Genomic DNA, 20773 nt, shown 5'->3' on the forward strand with positions numbered 1-20773 from the left:
CAATCAGCCCCTCCTTTAGGCTTTATAACTCTAGACTGAAACCTCCACTAATCTTTTTCTATAAAAGTCTACTATGGTCATAGACATTTCAGATTGTCAAATGTTCAATCTAGGATGGATGCTTAGGATATCAACCAATACATCACCTTGGTTGTTAATCCATACATGTCCATGCAAGACTCTTAGAATCAAGCAATGGTTGTGAAAAATGTCACATAACATTGCATTTGACACCTGTGTCAGCCACCAAGTGCATCTATGTGGAACAAGGCCTATGCAACTTGAACTAAGTTTGAATAGGAGGCTACTCCTACCCTGGGGATATTATCTCTGGAGTCACTGATCATTGTTATTATTGTTCAGTGGACTGGATCGGCCATCACAAAACACGGCAGCACATTGAGAGGGCTGCATGGTGGAGGGCATCGGTTAGGTGATGAACGGACTGGCAGTGAGAATGAACTTAATCCTATCTCTCTCTCTCTCCCTCTCTCAAAAAGCAACAAGAGAAACTCAATCTACTTTGTCCCAAGAAATACCTTTTTCACACTTTTCAGAAAAGCATTTCACAAACTTGCTCATGCAGGTTTTATTGTGAGTATAAACCATTGCTTATTTTTATTTTTTTTCCCTCTGTGTATTTGAGGGTATCTACAGTAATATCTAAACAGAAGCCTTGAAATGGTAATAATAAACTAGATAATTATTTGGAAGAGTTAATGTTTTGAATATTTTTTTGTCAGTCCTTGCATTAGAATTTGAAAATAAAGGAAGATATCTCTTCATTAGCCACAGGAACACATTCAGATGTATGTCTGGCTGGTGACACCGGAGGCTAAAGTGTCACTTTAAGGGATAGAGGCAACACCAATTCACGGTGATCACTTTACCTTGAAAGGTATCCTGCTAAAAGCCAGGATAATACGATTATCACTTAAAAGGTGATTTAGTGGCCAGGATGGTTTGGAGTGATTGATTTCAGGAGGATTTTGGGGGCGAATGCTTGGAATCAACCCTCTTTGTTTCCAAGAACCTTATGATAGTGTGCAGGAAGGCCAGCATGAGTCTAATTCCAATGTAACTTATCTCTCTGTCACACAACATATCCATTAAGAAATGAATAACCTTTTCTTGACTTTTTAATTACAACCATTATTCTGTAAACCTGCAGAACTACCAATATCACTCCCAGCCACTGAACATGCATTATAATGCCGGTACCATTATGCTGCTGTCCCAACAGGTCAATCAAAAAAATAAGCATAAGATTTAGGCAACAGTACACACGTAGACCTTATACTAATATCATGCAGGGTCCTAGTCAAAGCCTGATGATGAGATACAATGAGGTTGTGTCTGCAACAAACCAGGGTCATGAACTTTGTGACACTGCTGGGACATCTGTACACATTCTCCCACTGCGACTACAGCACTCTCCTTGATATCAAGCCTAGTGGTATACAAACCTTGCTTGGTCCTCTCCTCTGAAAGAATGTGGCACGCAGACGGAATAGGAAGTCCCCAAGGAGAGGGCCCTCCTCGGTTAGGGACGGACAACCCTTTTTGTTCTGGAACTCCCCGAAAACAAAACCCCAAAATATTTGTGGACATCTGCCCTGCGCTCATCTACATGCATAGCCCCATTCTGGGGGTTGGGTGACCTGCCCAGGAGACAATGGTGCTGCAGTCTGATCTATAGCCACTACTGCTACTGCCTTTATATTCCAGCTCAAAGAACACACTCTAAAAACTGGAAAGAGAGAAGAGAAAGTGAATGTCAGGACCTCTAAGATACAACTCACATTTTGGTTTCTCCTCTCTCCAAGCCTCCCAGGATTGATCATTTTTCACCACGCTGGCGACCAGACCTTTGTCCATAGGCTGCCATTCAGGGGAAATTGGTGTAGTGAAGGGCACTGGATACAGAAAATAGGACGGATCCATCCGGATGAAAGGTGGATTTGGTGGTCCCTAAATTATCCTCTAAATAGCTATGCTTTTAGCTTTGCATGTTGAACTTAGATACCTCTTAACTGCATGTCAAATACAAAATATTGATAGATTTATACAGACATTGGTTTGTTTTTGGAAAAAGCAGCATTTCAATTTGTGAAGTCACTGGGAAAAGTAATAATCACAAGTAAGTAATCCTTAGAAAAACTATCATCCTTAAATCAGTCCTGTTGACTCGTGTATATTAGGAACAACAGCACCATCTCCTGGTCCAAACATGAACTGCACGTGTAAAGTGCATGCTCACCAATAGAAGGGGATCTCGACACATTTCTTTGTAACCATTCTTTTTTTACATTTTAGTCATTTAGCAGACGCTCTTATCCAGAGCGACTTACAGTTAGTGAGTGCATACATTTTCATACTGGCCCCCCGTGGGAAACGAACCCACAACCCTGGCGTTGCAAGCGCCATGCTCTATCAACTGAGCTACACGGGGTCATTCTCCTCCAGTAACATGATGCCAATACACACTCAACAAAAATATAAACGCAACAGTTCATATAAGGAAATCGGTCAATTTAAATTAATTCATTAGGCCCTCCTAATCTATGGATTTCACATGACTGGGATCTGACAATACAGATAAGCATCTGTTGATCACAGATACCTTTTAAAAAAGGTAGATGTGTGGATTTAAAAAACAGTCAGTATCTGGTGTGACCACCATTTGCCTCATGCAGCAGAACACATCTCCATCACATAGAGTTGTTTCAGGCTGTTGATTGTGGCCTGTGGAATGTTGTCCCACTCCTCTTCAATGGCTGTGCGAAGTTGCTGGATATTGGCGGGAACTGGAACACGCTGTCGTACACGTCGATCCAGAGCATCCCAAACCTGCTCAATTGGTGACATGTCTGGTGAGTATGCAAGCCATGGAAGAACTGGGACATTTTCAGCTTCCAGGAATTGTGTACAGATCCTTGCGACATGGGGCCGTACATTATCATGCTGAAACATGAGTTATGTGGATGAATAGCACGACAATGGGTCTCAGGATCTCATCATGGTATCTCTGTGCATTCAAATTGCCATCGATAAAATGCAGTTGTGTTCGTTGTCCGTAGCTTATGCCTGCCCATACCATAACCCCCATGGGGTACTCTGTTCACAACGTTGACATCAGCAAACCCCTCGCCCTCACCACGCCATACACTCTGTCTGCCATCTGCCCGGTACAGTTGAAACCGGGATCCATCGGTGAAGAGCACACTTCTCCAGCGTGCCAGTAGCCATCGAAGGTAAGCATTTGCCAACTGAAGTCAGTTACGACGTCAAACTGCAGTCAGGTCAAGACCCTGGTGAGGACGACGAGCATGCAGATGAGCTTCCCTGAGATGGTTTCTGACAGTTTGTGCAGAAATCCTTCGGTTGTGCAAACCCAGTTTCATCAGCTGTACGAGTGGCTCGTCTCAGACCGTCCCACAGGTGAAGAAGCAGGATGTGGAGGTCCTGGTCTTGTTATACGTGGTCTGCGATTGTGAGGCCGGTTGTACTTCCTGCCAAATTCTCTAAATATGGCATTGGAGGCAGCTTATGGTAGAGAAATGAACATTCAATTCTCTGGCAACAGCTCTGGTGGACATTCCTGCAGTCAGCATGCCAAACGCACACTCCCTCTAAAACTTCAGACATCTGTGGCATTGTGTTGTGTGACAAAACGGCACATTTTAGAGTGGCCTTTTATTGTCCCCAGCACAAGGTGCACCTGTGTAATGATCATGCTGTTTAATCAGCTTCTTGATATGCCACACCTGTCAGGTGGATGGATTATCTTGGCAAAGGAGAAATGCTCACTAACAGGGATGTAAACAAATGTATACAACAACATTAGATAAATAAGCTGTTTGTGCGTATGGAAAATTTCTGGGATCTTTTATTTCAGCTCATGAAACATGGGACCAACACGTTACATGTTGCATTTATATTTTTGTTCGGTGTACTTCCAAGCAATGCAATTATCAGACCGTCTGCATGGGAGGCAGTATGAAAATGTACGCACTCACTAACTGTAAATCGCTCTGGATAAGAGCGTCTGCTAAATGACTCAAACGTAAAAGGAGTTTATTACTAACTAATTTATTCTATTAGTTAAAATGATCAACCTCCTTTCTTTATAACTGGTTACATTATTTCTTATCACAACAAAAGTCCAGCATCTGAGGGGATGTAGTCATATGACTTTAATACAAATAAAACATTTAGCAAGATGAGTCGTCAGAAAACATTCAACAAAACCAGGCATACAAAACTCCATACATTCTCCAGAGCCATTCATAGTTGGTTCCTCCTGGTACAGTATATTGGTTAAAAGAAAAAGTGACAGAGCTGTATGGCTAAACATGAAAGCCTAAAAAATTTCTGGAACATCCACTCTAGCGTTACAAACTAACTCTATCCACGCATAAACAATTGATTAACAGCTCAACACTTGTAATATCCTACACAGTCTTCATCCCTGTGGTACTTTGAGCTTTGGCCTTCTCTTTTTCCAGATGTTTCTGAAAATAAAACAGGGACAGCAGTTACGTTTCAGAGCATATCGTTTTTCTTATGCTGAAAACTGTTTTGATACCAAGTGAGAGACGTATTGGTGTGTTTTAAATGACTGCTCAGATATATTGGTATATCTGCTAATTGACTCAAATAATGTATGTTTACCTTGAGTTTTTGGTAGTGAGATTGACTGCTGCAGTGAACCTTCTTGGCTGTCTCCTCGTTGGAATAGAACAGGAAACAGACCCTACAGTAGTACCCCATCTTCACATATTCAACACCTGCAATCAGACAACAGAGTCACTATGATGTATGAAATATACATTATATAACCTACATGGCCAAATGTATGTGGACACCTGCTCGTCGAACGTCTCATTTCAAAATAATGGGCATTAATATAAAGTTGGTCCCCCCCCCTTTGCTGCTATAACAGCCTCCACTCTTCTGGGAAGGCTTTCCACTAGATGTTGGAACATTGCTGAGGGGAGTTGCTTCCATTCAGCCACAAGAGCATTAGTGAGGTCGGGCACTGATGTTGGACAATTAGGCCTGGCTCGCAGTCGGCGTTCCAATTCATCCCAAAGGTGTTCGATGGGGTTGAGGTCAGGGCTCTGTGCAGGCCAGTCAAGTTCTACCACACTGATCTCAACAAACCATTTCCGTATGGACCTCGCTTTGTGCACAGAAAGGGCCTTCCCCAAACTGTTGCAACAAAGTTGGAAGCACAGCATCATCTAGAATGTAATTGTATGCTGTAATGTTAAGATCTCCCTTCACTGAACTAAGGGACCTAGCCCAAACCATGAAAAACAGCCCCAGACCATTATTCCTCCTCCACCAAACTTTACAGCTGGCACTATGCATTGGGGCAGGTAGTGTTCTCCTGGCATCTGCCAAACCCAGATTCGTCCGTCGCCCTGCCAGATGGTGAAGCGTGATTCAGCACTCCAGAGAACGCTATGACGGTGCCACGTTGAAAGTCACTGAGCTCTTTAGTACGGGCCATTCTACTGCCAATGTTTGTCTATGGAGACTGCATGGCCGTGTGCTCGATTTTATACACCTGTCAGCAACGGATGTGGCTGAAATAGCCGAATCCACTAATTTGAAGGGGTGTCCACATACTTTTGGCCATGTAGTGTATATATTTATAATGTTTGTTCATGTGTTGGACAAGACAAGAGTTGCCTCACGGAAAAATTAAGTTATTCTATATGTTATTAAAGAAGGTTTTAGTAAACGCATAGAAAACCCCTTTTCCCTCTAAACAGAATTAATGTGAGCATGTCCTTACCCACTGGGTTGTTAGGCTCATAAGGCCCCAGAGGAACAGGGCCGGTTGATGAAAGCTTCCCCTCAGCCTGGGATGGTGTGCCAGCAGTCTCTCCATTCTCCTCGACGCTCCTCACACTCACTATGGAAATGGGCGTCTCGTTGTCCTCCATTTTGATGTTCTACAGCGTGGAGCAATAGAGAGAGTCAGTCCCTTAAGTTAACTACCTTTTGGTTGACAAACTAAAACTGCCTAGGGTTACGTCCAAAACGGTGTCATAATCCCCCATCAGATCATCCTGGACATTGAGGGATTGCTGAGGGTGACAGCGCACTACTTTTGGCCAAAGCCCCATTGGACTGTGACCAAAAGTAGCGTGCTATAGGGAACAGGGTGCCATTCCAGAACAACCTAAGCCAGATAAACTCACCATGTCAGTGTCCATCTCCTGTCCAGCCGAGTTCTCAGAGGGTTGACCGTGTTCCCCCTGGACCTCCTCCTCCTTCCTGACCTCACTCTGCTCAGTGGACGTCTCCACCATCTTCTCCTCGTCTTCCTCCTCAGGCTCGTCTGCCGTCTCCTCTCTGGACTTCTTGACTGGAGGTTCTTCATCCTGCTTGGCTGAGCTTTTGGCTGCCGAGCTCCTGTGGGAGCTCGTTTCGCCCTCCGATCGCTCCCTCTTCGACGGCCTCTTCTTCTCCTCAGAGTCAGAGGATGGTGGTCGGTGTCTAGTGTGGGAAAGAGCATTCCATTTCAGTTGAACTTTAGTGTCTCGGGAAGAGCAATTTAGTTGAAGCACATTACATATTTTAACATTACATACAAAGAGCAGCATCTTAGTAGTGAGAAAAAGAACAAGTTGAATTGTACAACGCTCACAGAAAATACACCAACTGTTGTTTAATTTGACTCACCCATATTTCAGCTGTTTGTACTTCCTGCTCACGTACACCGTAAGTCGCTTGCCTTCGAATTTAGGGGGCGTGTCCTTGTAGGTCTCAGCCATTCTCTCAGCGTCCTCTCCACGTTCCATCTCAATGAAACACTAGAAATGAAATAATTAAAAACAAACATCTGATTTCTATTGTATCCCACTCATTCACCCATGAGGCATTTTAAGAAGCCCTGTGGCAGAAGAGAGAACAAAAGATTTCATTACCTCATTGCGAGATCTGTTCAGGAAATAGCGTCTGATTTTGCCGAACGGTTCAGCGATTTTCAGGAGGGAGGCATCAGAGGATTTGAAGTGAGGAATCTGTCCCACGTATACCACTCTCCCACTCTGCAAGAACAGGAAACATTACAAACAACTTCTACTGTAGAAGGCTGGCGAACTGAATCTTCAGGTATGGAGCTCACCTGAATGGTAGCGTATGTCTGTGAATGGTAGATTTTCACAGACTTCCCACACACAGTGGGAGTTACATTCCCACTGTAGAAATTGACCATTGCTTTCGCCTCTTCTTCCGAAGTGAGCTGCAGAAAGGCCTAGGTTCACCAACAAAGAAAAGATACACAATGGTTAGACGTTGACTTCCATCATACTGTTTTTGCTTCACTGTCAAATTAAATCAATCAATCAACCAACCAACTTTACCTCAGGTCTCACGTCAAGCACCAGGTGCTGAACTACTGTCCCGAAGGGTTTGGCCAGGGCCAAGATCTCGTTCAGAAAACCATAGGCTCGTTTAAATCCCACAACATTGACCACTCTCAATCCCCCAGTTTTCTTAGAGCTTCCTGCAGAGAAAGTGAGTGAGAGCGAGAGAAAGAGAATTACACAACTCTTCACTTTTCCAACAACAGTTGCTGTAGCTTATTCCAATGGTTTTCCAATTCCACAGACACTGTCATCAATCATCCTAAATTAAATGATCATACATCATGCTAGAGGTAAAGTTAATGTTGTTTACCTGAAGATGAGTATTTTTCTTTGGAAGAGGAGTCCTGTCTCTCCAAGTCCTCGTCCTCTGCCAGCTCATCCAGAGTCACAAAGTCATCCATGTTCTCTGGGAAATCCTGCTCCATACTGCCCTCCTCCTGAAGGAAAGACACAACAACATGTATGTCAACATATTCAACATATACACTACCAGTCAAAAGTTTGGACACACCTACTCATTCCAGGGTTTTTCTTTATTTTTACTATTTTCTACACTGTAGAATAATAGTGAAGACATAAACTATGAAATAACACATATGGAATCATGTAGTAACTAAAGTGTTAAACAAATCTAAATATATTTTATATTTTAGATTCTTCAAAGTAGCCACCCTTTGCCTTGATGACATCTTTACACACTCTTGGCATTCTCTCAACCAGCTTCACCTGGAATGCTTTTCCAACAGTCTTGAAGGAGTTCCCACATATGCTGTGCACTTGTTGGCTGCTTTTCCTTCACTCTGCGGTCCAACTCATCCCAAACCAGCAAAGCACCCCCACACCATCACACCTCCTCCTTCATGCGTCACGGTGGGAACTACACATGCGGAGATCATCCGTTCACCTACACTGCGTCTCACAAAGACACAGCGATTGGAACCTAAAATCTCAAATTTGGACTCCAGACCAAAGAACAGATTTCCACCGGTCTAATGTCCATTGCTCGTGTTTCTTGGCCCAAGCAGGTCTCTTCTTCTTATTGGCGTCCTTTAGTAGTGGTTTCTTTCCAGCAATTAGACGATGAAGGCCTGATTCACGCAGTCTCCTCTGAACAGTTGATGTTGAGATGTGTCTGTTACTTGAACTCTGAAGCACTTATTTGGGCTGCAAATTCTGAGGCTGGTAACTAATGAACTTATCCTCTGCAGCAGAGGTAACTCTGGGTCTTCCTTTCCTGTGGAGGTCCTCATGAGAGCCAGTTTCATCATAGCGCTTGATGGTTTTTGAGACAGCACTTGAAAACACTTTCAAAGTTATTCACATTTTCCAGATTGACTGACCTTCATGTCTTAAAGTAATGATGGACTGTCGTTTGATTATTTGAGCTGTTCTTGCCATAATACGGACTTGGTCTTTTACCAAATAGGGCTATCTTCTGTATACCCCCTCCCCCGACCTTATCACAACACAACTGATTGGCTCAAACGCATTAACAAGGAAAGAAATTCCACAAATTAACTTTTAAGAAGGCACACCTGTTAATTGAAAACGCATTCCAGGTGACTACCTCATGAAGCTGGTTGAGAGAATGCCAACAGTGGGCAAAGCTGTCATCAAGGCAAAGGGTGGCTACATTGAAGAATCTCAAATATATTTTGATTTGTTTAACACTTTTTTGGTTCCTACTTGATTCCATGTGTTATTTCATAGTTTTGATGTCTTCACTATTATTCTCAAATGTAAAAAAAATAGTTAAAATAAAGAAAAACCCTGGAATGAGTAGGTGTGTCCAAACTTTTTACTGGTACTGTATGTCAACATATTAGTTACATATTCTAAATACATTTGTACAATACGAACAACAACAAAAAGGCAGATAGGTCACTGTGCTCTACAGAACTTTGTCTCAAACTGAACAAAAATACATGAGCAGTATAAGCAAGATAAATCTAATATTTTCTGTTGTTGACCTACCTGATCTGCAGGTAGCTGTTCCTCGTGCATCTCCGAGCTCTCTGCTGGCTCTGCCGACGGCATGTCATCCTTGTCCTCGGTCTCTGGCTCATCTGTAGCGGCTTCAGTTTCCATCTGTTCACTCTCAGGCTCTCCCTCCGCTTTCTCCTCTGGACCAGGCACAGTCCCCTGCTCCACTTCTGCCCCCTCAGCCTTCTCTGTGACGTCACTACTGCTCAGAACATCTGCAGTGCTCGGAACGTCGTCTGAGTCCGGAGCCGGTTCCTTCTCCTCCTGGGATTCCAGACTGGCGTTGGCAGCAGTCTCTGGGTCTTCCGTCACGGCTTCAGCCTTGTCCGCTGACGGCCCATCATCACTTGAACCCTGGTCTCCCTCTCCTTTGTACTCCTCAGCTTCATCTCCCTCCATCACACCAGCCACCTCGTCACCTGACCCCACTCCCTCTCTCCCGGATCCCTCTCCCTCTCTCCCTGCACCGCAGTCCTCTCCTTTTGGTGGTTCCTTCTTGTCCTCTTTGGCTTTGCTGCTAGAGGAAGATTTGGTGCTCTTGGAGGAGGAAGATTTGTCTTTGGGCCCAGTACTACTGCTGCTTCTCCTCCTCTTGTCATCCATCAGATTGCTTGAGCGATTATTCACACTGTTACAGACGGACAACAATCCACAATCAGTCCATATACCTCTGTGAAAAAAGGCCAACTAAGTCCTCTACTATGATAATGAAGCACTGAATCACTCTGGGAACTCTTACTTTAAGGTCTTGTACTTGGTACAGATGTTTAAGCGGACACCCTTCCCATGGATGGTCAGTGGATTCAGAGTGTAGTACTTCACCAACATCTCGGCATCCTCTGCAGACCCCAGCTGAACAAAAGCCTTGGAAGACGAACGCTAATGATACATTTTAAGCATTCATGACACATCCAGAAATTAAAAAAAGACTGACAATATAAATACTATAATATAAAATAATATATGCCATTTAACAGACACTTTTATCCATCCATGAGTATGTTTTTTTTTTATACAAACAGAGAATAATAAAGACTTTTACCTCCTCGGTTAGAAACAAGTGTTTCTCCACGACGCCGAAGCGCCGCGCGATGGTGAGCAGTTCCTGCTTCTTCTCGTTCTCATGCGGCAAGTTGGAAAAGAAGACCACCTGTGACTGGTTCGCTGCCTCTGGATCTTTGCCTTGTTTCGCCTCGCGGTTCACCCTCTCAGTTCTGCTGTCTTTCTGTGTTCAGAAAGAGGAAAATATGACGTGTACTCGTCTGCATGCACGATCGCTGCTTGTACTGAATAACTGTTAAAATGGACAGAAAAGTTAGAAATGCAGCTGAGTGATTTTGAAGTATTTCATCTATACAGCAGATAAGATACAGGGGGTAAAACTAATGAAAATAGATGAATAAGGACATTCCAATATTACCTGAATCACCATGAGTTCCTTGGACAGATAAATGGTGATTTGTTTCCCATTTAACACCGCTGGGTTCTTCTGGTAGTGGTTGACCACATCCCTAGCTTCCTTATGGGTCTCCATTTCTAAAAAGGCCTGGGGAGTAGATCAATGCACCATGAGCCCCGTGGTACACGACCAGTCAGCAGGTGCTCATATACAACAATGTCAACAGTTTTCTTCTGTTAAAATATGGGGTAAGAAGAGCAAGTCAAGTGTTTAAAAAAAAAAAAAAAAACATACATCTTCACTGACAGTTACCCGGTTATTCAAAGTAGAGTTTGCATTGTGATACGTTTATTTCCATTGGACTGTAATACGTTACTCTGTTATCGCAAATTCAAAGCAGAATTGATTTATACATTGTAATGAGAGGAAAGTGTTGTGAAACACAAAAGGGGCAGTTTCCTGGACACTCCATGAAGAATCTTTATAGTCAAGTACTAGGGGCGTAATTTATCAAAAGTGTGTACGCACAAAAAAAAGACTTAAACCTTGCCTGCGCCAATTTTGGTATTTATCCGTTTTGAACTTGGAGGGGAAAGGGTGCAAATTTCCACGCACTTCTCAAACCATGCATACGCACAACTTGTGTTGCAAGCCAATATTGTTCTTTTGGGGGAAATTGAGGTGTTTGAGGCACGGGAATTCTAATAATGGTAGGCTAATAAAAACATTAAAAACGTAGGCCTAATGATAACACGGACGCATTTGCCGTTGGTAAGGAGATTGCATAGCAGAATCATAATAAGTGTAGTTTAAAAGTCACTGCAAAAAAAATGTGATCAAATTTTCCATTGCGCTTTAGAAACTGTCACGGCCCAGTTCCAGCATTTCCAAATCATACAGCAAATTAGGGCGTTTTTGTTACCATAAAAAGGTGAACGGAGGCTGTTTTCCAGGTGGGGTGTAACACTTGTTCACGAGCACAGAAATACAGTATGGTTCTGATTTTATCAATGAAAAAAAAAATGCGTATATGTTGCGTGGCGACAGTTTGATAAATCTCAATAATTTGTTACGCTAGGCAAATCCTAGAATATCCACGTACGCCAGCATTGAGTGATAAATGAGGCCTCTGGCAAGCCGGAACAGTGCTGTGCTCTACCTTGTTCTTGAGGACCAGGTGTTCACACAGAGTTCCAAAGGGTTCCGCTAGGGCGAACAGGGCTTTGTTAGACTGAGGAGGCCTGTCATACTTGGCCACCACTACTTTGCTTCTGATCTGGAGGAGGAGGAGAACAAGTTCAGACAGTTACAAAATAAACACGTTGAGTCCATCACTTTCACTCCAAAAAAGGCACACCAGTAAAATACATGTGTTTTTGAAGAGGAGTTACTTGGTCACTGCATCACAGTAAAGAGATCGTATTTTATCAAGATATATATATTACTTTATCAAGATAATATCATGACAAATAAAACACATTACCGGCTTAGGTGGCATAGAATGTTGATGTGCCTTGCCTGGTCCAACATTAGATCCAGCACCACCACCTAAAATACATGATAATAACACATGGGGTTTTATATACGGCTTTTCAAGGACCCGCAGTCACTTCAATTACAACATGGCAGTGGCCAGCTAAACAAAAAAACAAACATGGATTACTGTCTTACTTTGTTCATGGACTGATTACAGGGTCAGGAAGCCAATATGTCATTTTGTCATTTGGGTGAACTAGGCCTATCCCTTTAATGACAATGATAATGATTACATAGTAATGAATACAAAATAATAAATCAGTAAGTGACAGCAATAAGCATACGTTGGTTGAGTCCGAAAAGGCACCCTAATTCCCTATATAGTGCACTACTTTTGACCAGAGCCCTATCAGACCCTGATCAAAAGTAGTGCACTATATAGGGAATAGGATTCCATTTCAGACACAGACGTAAATTTTTCACACAAATACACCATTACCCCAGCCGGAGCTCATGCGCCCTCCTCCTCCAGCCATTGGGACTGGTCCCAGGAGACTGGCTGATTGGTTGTTCGTCTCCAGTAGATGAGACCCACCGCTGAAAGGGACAAACATGAGATTCACTCTACTATTACACAAGACTGATTCAGTCACGTATTTAAAGTGCAACTTCACTTCCTGATTTGGCCTCGTTTTAGATTTGTTTAATTAAGAAATGCTAGCGTCCATGACTTAATTCAAACACGATTTGGTTTCGGGGTGTGGTATGGTGTGGGTGTCTCGTATGTGTGTTCGCAGGTGAGAAGAGTTAAACAAATTATTTAGACAATTAACTTTAGCCGGCTGGTGTGCGACCGTGGTAAATCTGGTTTGACTTTGGATAGCCTATCCCCGGGGCTAGATAGGGACTGTCAATAAATTACACAATGTAAATGAGACAATATTTTCATACCTTTTAGTTCTCATTAAATGCTTTCAATATTTGTATATGAATTTCTACAATTTATAGTTGGTTTGAGGTTTTTAAGTCACTGAAATTTGGAGCTACTGGAATTTCAACATATCGTCCCATGTACATGGTGTAATTTACCGATGGTCCCTAACTAGCCCCATAGGGATATCCAAAGTCAACCCAAATTTACCACAGGGATCAAATCAAATCAAATTTTATTGGTCACATGCGCCGAATACAACAGGTGCAGACATTACAGTGAAATGCTTACTTACAGCCCTTAACCAACAGTGCATTTATTTTAAACAAAAAAAGTAAGAATAAAACAACAACAAAAAAAGTGTTGAGAAAAAAAGAGCAGAAGTAAAAATAAAGTGACAGTAGGGAGGCTATATATACAATAGAATAAAGTGACAGTAGGGAGGCTATATATACAGGGGGGTACCGTTGCATAGTCAATGTGCGGGGGCACCGGCTAGTTGAGGTAGTTGAGGTAATATGTACATGTGGGTAGAGTTAAAGTGACTATGCATAAATACTTAACAGAGTAGCAGCAGCGTAAAAAGTATGGGGTGGGGGGGCAGTGCAAGTAGTCCGGGTAGCCATGATTAGCTGTTCAGGAGTCTTATGGCTTGGGGGTAGAAGCTGTTGAGAAGTCTTTTGGACCTAGACTTGGCACTCCGGTACCGCTTGCCGTGCGGTAGCATAGAGAACAGTCTATGACTAGGGTGACTGGAGTCTTTGACAATTTTGAGGGCCTTCCTCTGACACCGCCTGGTATAGAGGTCCTGGATGGCAGGGAGCTTTGCCCCTGTGATGTACTGGGCCGTACGCACTACCCTCTGTAGTGCCTTGCGGTCAGAGGCCAAGCAGTTGCCATACCAGGCGGTGATGCAACCAGTCAGGATGCTCTCGATGGTGCAGCTGTAGAATTTTTTGAGGATCTGAGGACCCATGCCAAATCTTTTTAGTCTCCTGAGGGGGAATAGGCTTTGTCGTGCCCTCTTCACGACTGTCTTGGTGTGTTTGGACCATGATAGTTCGTTGGTGATGTGGACACCAAGGAACTTGAAGCTCTCAACCTGTTCCACTACAGCCCCGTCGATGAGAATGGGGGCGTGCTCAGTCCTCTTTTTTTTCCTGTAGTCCACAATCATCTCCTTTGTCTTGGTCACGTTGAGGGAGAGGTTGTTGTCCTGGCACCACACGGCCAGATCTCTGACCTCCTCCCTATAGGCTGTCTCATCGTTGTCGGTGATCAGGCCTACCACTGTTGTGTCGTCGGCAAACTTAATGATGGTGTTGGAGTCGTGCCTGGCCATGCAGTCATGGGTGAACAGAGAGTACAGGAGGGGACTGAGCACGCACCCCTGAGGGGCCCCCGTGTTGAGGATCAGTGTGGCAGATGTGTTGTTACCTACCCTTACCACCTGGGGGCGGCCCGTCAGGAAGTCCAGGATCCAGTTGCAGAGGGAGGTGTTTAGTCCCAGGATCCTTAGCTTAGTGATGAGCTTTGAGGGCACTATGGTGTTGAATGCTGAGCTGTAGTCAATGAATAGCATTCTCACGTAGGTGTTCCTCTTGTCCAGGTGGGAAAGGGCAGTGTGGAGTGCGATAGAGATTGCATCATCTGTGGATCTGTTGGGGCGGTATGCAAATTGGAGTGGGTCTAGGGTTTCTGGGATTATGCTGTTGATGTGAGCCATGACCAGTCTTTCAAAGCACTTCATGGCTACAGACGTCAGTGCCACGGGTCGGTAGTCATTTAGGCAGGTTATCTTAGAGTTCTTGGGCACGGGGACTATGGTGGTCTGCTTGAAACATGTTGGTATTACAGACTCAGTCAGGGACATGTTGAAAATGTCAGTGAAGACACTTGCCAGTTGGTCAGCACATGCTCGGAGTACACGTCCTGGTAATCCGTCTGGCCCTGCGGCCTTGTGAATGTTGACCTGCTTAAAAGTCTTACTCACATCGGCTACGGAGAGCGTGATCACATAGTCGTCCGGAACAGCTGGTGCTCTCATGCATGCTTCAGTGTTGCTTGCCTCGAAGCGAGCATAGAAGTGGTTTAGCTCGTCTGGTAGGCTTGTGTCACTGGGCAGCTCGCGACTGTGCTTCCCTTTGTAGTCTGTAATAGTTTTCAAGCCCTGCCACATCCGACGAGCGTCAGAGCCAGTGTAGTATGATTCAATCTTAGACCTGTATTGACTCTTTGCCTGTTTGATGGTTCGTCGGAGGTCATAGCGGGATTTCTTATAAGCGTCCGGGTTAGAGTCCCGTTCCTTGAAAGCGGCAGCTCTACCCTTTAGCTCAGTGCGGATGTTTCCTGTAATCCATGGCTTCTGGTTGGGGTATGTACGTACGGTCACTGTGGGGACGACATCATCGATGCACTTATTGATGAAGCCAGTGACTGATGTGGTGTACTCCTCAATGCTGTCTGAAGAATCCCGGAACATGTTCCAGTCTGTGCTAGCAAAACAGTCCTGTAGCTTAGCATCTGCGTCATCTGACCACTTTTTTATTAGCCGAATCACTGGTGCTTCCTGCTTCAGTTTTTGCTTATAAGCAGGAATCAGGAGGATAGAGTTATGGTCAGATTTGCCAAATGGAGGGCGAGGGAGAGCTTTGTATGCGTCTCTGTGTGTGGAGTAAAGGTGGTCTAGAGTTTTTTCCCCTCTGGTTGCACATTTAACATGCTGGTAGAAATTAGGTAGAACGGATTTAAGTTTCCCTGCATTAAAGTCCCCTGCTACTAGGAGCGCTGCATCTGGATGAGCGTTTTCCTGTTGATTAATGGCCTTGTACAACTCATTCAGTGCAATCTTAATGCCAGCATTGGTTTGTGGTGGTAAATAGACAGCTATGAAAAATATAGATGAAAACTCTCTTGGTAAATAGTGGGGTCTACAGCTTATCATAAGATACTCTACCTCAGGCGAGCAAAACCTTGAGACTTCCTTAGTATTTGATTTGGTGCACCAGCTGTTGTTTACAAATATACAGAGACCGCCACCCCTCGTCTTACCCGAGTCTGCCGTTCTGTCCTGCCGATGTAGCGTATAGCCTGTTAGCTGAATGTTATCATTGTCGTCGTTCAGCCACGACTCCGTAAAACATAAGATATTACAGTTTTTAATGTCCCGTTGGTAGGATAACCGTAATCTTAAATCGTCCATTTTATTCTCCAAAGCTTGAACGTTGGCTAATTATTACGATTACGATCGGGTCACGTGCAGCTGCACTCTGAATTGATGATTACTAGTGTGCTGCCCGCTGTGGGCAGGATTAAAACAAAGCCAACCTTAATTTATGTTGTGATGCAGTCAAAACTCTGCTTTGGACAAGACTGACTTTAATTACCAAAATTACTGTATTTACACTTTGTAGTCAATTCTGACAGTAGAATAAATGTTTCACACTCATATCAATGCCACATAGGCTGTTTTCTAAACGAGAAGCTGGTTTTTAGGGGTAGTTGCTCTTTAAAGTCAAAACACCGGAAAGTATATTGTTAACTAAAAAAACCTGCAAAATCTGGATCCCTACAAATAAGCTGGGCTAGACAATCTGGACCCTTTCTTTCTAAAAATTAGCCGCCGAAATTGTCGCAACCCCTATTACCAGCCCGTTCAACCTCTCGTTCGTATCGTCTGAGATCCCCAGAGATTGAAAAGCTGCCGCGGTCATCCCGCTCTTCAAAGGGGGTGACACTCTAGATCCAAACTGTTACAGACCTATATCCATCCTGCCCTGTCTTTCGAAAGTATTTGAAAGCCAAGTTAAACAGATCACCGACCATTTTGAATCCCACCGTAACTTCTCAGCTAAGCCTCCTTCACTCATGCTGCCAAAAATGCCCTCGTAAAACTGACTATCCTACCGATCCTTGACTTAGGCGATGTCATTTACAAAATAGCCTCCAACACTCTACTCAGCAAATTGGATGTAGTCTATCACAGTGCCATCCGTTTTGTCACCAAAGCCCCATATACTACCCACCATTGTGACCTGTACGCTCTTGTTGGCACCCACCCGTAGTATGCGCTCCAGCAGGTATATCTCACTGGTCATCCCCAAAGCCAACACCTCCTTTGGCCGCCATTCCTTTCAATTCTCTGCTGCCAATGACTGGAACGAACTGAAAAAATCTCTGAAGCTGGAGACACTTATCTCCCTCACTATCTTTAAGCATCAGTTGTCAGAGCAGCTTACCGATCACTGCACCTGTACACAGCCCATCTGTAATTAGCCCACCCAACTACCTCATCCCCATATTGTTATTTATTTTGCTCATTTGCACCCCAGTATCTCTATTTGCACATCTTCTTCTGCACATCAATTACTCCAGTGTTAATACTAAATTGTAATTATTTTGCACTATGGCCTATTTATTGCCTTACCTCCATAACTTACTACATTTGCACACACTGTATATAGATTTTCTATTGTGTTACTGACTGTACGTTTTGTTTACCCCATATGTAACTCTGTGTTGTTGTTGTTTTTATCGCACTGCTTTGCTTTATCTTGGCCAGTTGTAATTGAGAACTTGTTCTCAACTGGTTTAAACCTGGTTAAATAAAGGTTAAATAAAAAATACAAATAAATAGTGTTCGTATGTTCTTTATCAACTCTTGGGACTAATATTTGCAAACATGTTATAACAACCGGCGAGTGTGAGAAAGAGAGAGCAAGAGTGTGTGTGTTTGTGTGGAGAGGAAGAGACACATACCTCCTGCTTGTGGCCATGTGTGGATCCCATTCTGGGTACCTAAAGATCATGGGAGAACATTGGTCAAAAAATTATTGATGGTTCACACACAATTTTATTTTAAGACAGAACTCCAAAAGTTGCTTTATTTTTTCCCCATGCTTTTTCCAGCAGGCAGTGTAAAAGTTCTACACAGATGTTTCAGTGTGTATCTGAACATTAGTTCTAACAACCTCGTTGCTAAAAGGCCTTTACATAAATAACACAGAATGTTTGAAGAGGAAGAGGAACTTACATCTGCAGGAGGAGCCTCTGGTTTTCTGCATGACGTAATCCATCAGTGTGCTGGTTCCACTCCTGCAGACCAAGACAAACACTGGATGAGTGACTGATTTACTGCATACCTACACTGTATACATTAATTGGCTCCCACACCAATTAGAAAGCAAAGGGTGATTAAACTATGGCTCTTCAAATGTAGAAAGAAGCTGAATAAGTGGGTATATGATGCAAATATAAACAGACTTTTGTTGAACCATTACTTAGTGTACTGTATATTGGCTTTCCAGTCACTTGATAATCAAAAGCTATAAAATATTTGATTATAAATTCAAAAGTGGTCTTTGAATTGAAAAAGTGTCCGTGAGTGCATGAGAGTGGCAATCAAACTGAGATCAGAGTAGACGGTGTGTGGATGGATGAAACAGACAGGTAAAGTGGAAAATGAATTGGAGTTACTACTCACCATGGTGGAATGCACGTCAAAATCACAAAGAGAGCACACATGGGGAAACATGTGAGGTATGACTCCCAAGAAGTCCTGCACTTTGCCTTGGGACGGGGATCCCATTCTCCTGGTCATAAAGACACTGTCTGCCGCTGAGGGGGGACCCATGCCCATACCGCTGTAGCGATCATGGGAAAGATCTGAATACCACCCTGGATCTCTTCCACCACTGCCGTGGCCATAGTCGAGTTCATACCTTCCAGCTGGAGTGTCTTGGATGGAACCGTAGCCCAAGTCTCCTTGCTGAGCGCGGGCCGAAGCCTGCCCCATGGAACCACCCTGTCTTCCAACACGCATATCGTCCCAGTCGTCTCTGCTGGCTCTGTATGAGGGCTCAGGGGAGAGCCCTGACAGGTCTCCTCTAGAGTTGCCTGCCATGCGTCTGTCAGAATCCACCTTCCGGTTCTTAAGTTGCATTATAAGGTGAGGCAAGGTCTCCACACTAATGTTGTCTTCTGGGATCTGTGCCAGCACGTCTAGGTCAGCGGGCGACAGGCCCAAGCTGGCAAACAGCTTCATGGAGTTGCCAATGTGGCTGCCACCACGACGGGACAGCTGCGGGTCACGGTCGCCCTCACCACCACCCATACCTGAGGACATGCTGTGCAACTGTCTGGAGGTTGAGCCATGATGGACGCTGTCTGAACGCTGTTCATTCATGCTGAAGTTGAGGGTCTCAGCAGCAGCCAGGAGCCCGCGTCCCACAGCAAAGCCTTTCTGAGAGCTATCAGATGGAATCTTCTGGGACATGGCAATCCTCAAAATGGCTGACGTGCTCTAAACTAACTCAACGTGAGACTACACGGCACAAGAACAGAATAAGGAAGCAGTTAAGGGAGGGACAATTTTAAAAGTCTTTGATCGAAGAGAAGATTCAGTCAATTCAAAATGAGACGACGCCGTGGCAACAAGTCAACGTGGATGAAGAAAAGGAAAGCTCTCCTCTTCATCTGATGGAATATGTATTTCTGCAGAAACATAATGGTGAAAGTGTAGGGTATAAGTTCTTGTCTGCCGCCCTCCTCCACAGTTAGCATGGGGATATGGAGGTGCAAACAACACGGTCTGCAGCCAGGTTCAGTTAGCCTACAATGTACAGATAGCAAGTGTGGAGAGAATGGCCCAATTCAAATAGTAGTCAATTGAACTGTGTTCAGAATCAGAATGTTAGGTTTATTTGAAAGAAACAGGAAGAATCATTTATAAAATGCATTGAAGAGAGACAACTCACAGAAAAGGAGGAAAATGTACAGTAAAGATTCAGACGTGAATTGACCTCATACGAAAGTAGAGGAAGATATACAGTATCATGAACTGTATGTCATAGCCAGAAGAGAAGATAGATCAAACATGGGTTAATCTTCATAGAGCAAGGACAACGCTCACAATTTACCAATTGACCAACAATTGGCCTAACTGTAGTTTGGACACAATTTGACATGAATTGAAAAGAGCTCAAATGTGTAGTTACAAGGTTACAATGAGCAGTGATGTTTGTGATTAAAAGGGGAATTTGGATCCAGTCTCTGGATCAGAAGACTATTAGACCCAGATATAGCAAAGACAAGAGTATAGCGAATGTATCGCAACATTAGCTATTCATCTTAAAAACAAATGGCTAGCTAACACGAGATGCAGCTAACCGCAAGAGCTGTTTTTTCCTTTTGCCTGTGCTGCATTTGCACTCAATATGTGAATATTTGCTGAATCCTGTGCGTTTTAGATATAACAACTTTTAGTTTGAAGATGATAGTAGCTAACTAAATGTTAACATGCAACAGCAGAATAACAGATATTTGATGTGAAAGGCCTCTGGCCTAGCTAGCTTGCGAAACTAATTTGATGGCCACGAGCTGCACGTTTTCATCACGAGATGTACATTACGCTACAAAAAAATAGGAGTCCAATATAAACAATATATATTCGTCATTTGTAACGTTAGTTATTTTACAGTCAAACGAAGATTTACCGAGGTTATGGAAATCAGGTTTATCGTCCTTACCTGCACAGCAGAAGCTCACGCGGCGGTTAAGCTATAAAGCTAGTGGCAAGGAGCATGCGCATTGGTCACG

The 20773-nt window shown here is 43.7% G+C and overlaps 1 protein-coding gene across 4 annotated transcripts; it reads right to left on the reverse strand.

Moving 5' to 3' along the window:
- Window positions 1-4173: 4173 nt before the first annotated feature.
- Window positions 4174-20755, reverse strand: LOC311104645 (uncharacterized protein). 4 transcript variants are annotated; one of them, XM_084146498.1, is made up of 20 exons: window positions 20704-20755; window positions 18660-19669; window positions 18210-18271; window positions 17936-17974; window positions 12746-12843; window positions 12254-12318; window positions 11930-12046; window positions 10792-10917; window positions 10414-10596; window positions 10111-10235; window positions 9363-9999; window positions 7699-7825; window positions 7383-7525; window positions 7145-7273; window positions 6945-7067; window positions 6700-6830; window positions 6216-6513; window positions 5807-5966; window positions 4675-4790; window positions 4174-4514 (listed from the first exon to the last, which is right to left on the reverse strand). In XM_084146498.1, exons 2-20 carry the CDS (start codon window positions 19449-19451, stop codon window positions 4455-4457), a joined length of 3531 nt encoding a protein of 1176 aa, XP_084002624.1. In that variant the 5' UTR covers window positions 19452-19669; window positions 20704-20755; the 3' UTR covers window positions 4174-4454. The 4 variants fall into 4 exon arrangements, with proteins under 4 accessions (XP_084002624.1, XP_084002621.1, XP_084002622.1 ...); XM_084146495.1 differs by having other exon boundaries at window positions 10111-10250; window positions 12740-12843; window positions 20704-20746; XM_084146496.1 differs by having other exon boundaries at window positions 10111-10250; window positions 18660-20735.
- Window positions 20756-20773: the final 18 nt, after the last annotated feature.

This window comes from Coregonus lavaretus (genome assembly GCF_964263955.1).
Source record: "Coregonus lavaretus genome assembly, chromosome: 29".
In the NCBI taxonomy this organism is placed as follows: domain Eukaryota; kingdom Metazoa; phylum Chordata; class Actinopteri; order Salmoniformes; family Salmonidae; genus Coregonus; species Coregonus lavaretus.

Coding starts and splice junctions, on each gene's coding strand:
- LOC311104645 (XM_084146495.1), bottom strand. CDS start 19,451: ATGTCCCAGAAGATTCCATCTGATAGCTCTCAGAAAGGCTTTGCTGTG. Junction 10,597..10,791: donor AGGAACTCATGGTGATTCAG/GTAATATTGGAA, acceptor TTCTGAACACAG/AAAGACAGCAGAACTGAGAG. Junction 7,826..9,362: donor AACAGCTACCTGCAGATCAG/GTAGGTCAACAA, acceptor TCTTTCCTTCAG/GAGGAGGGCAGTATGGAGCA.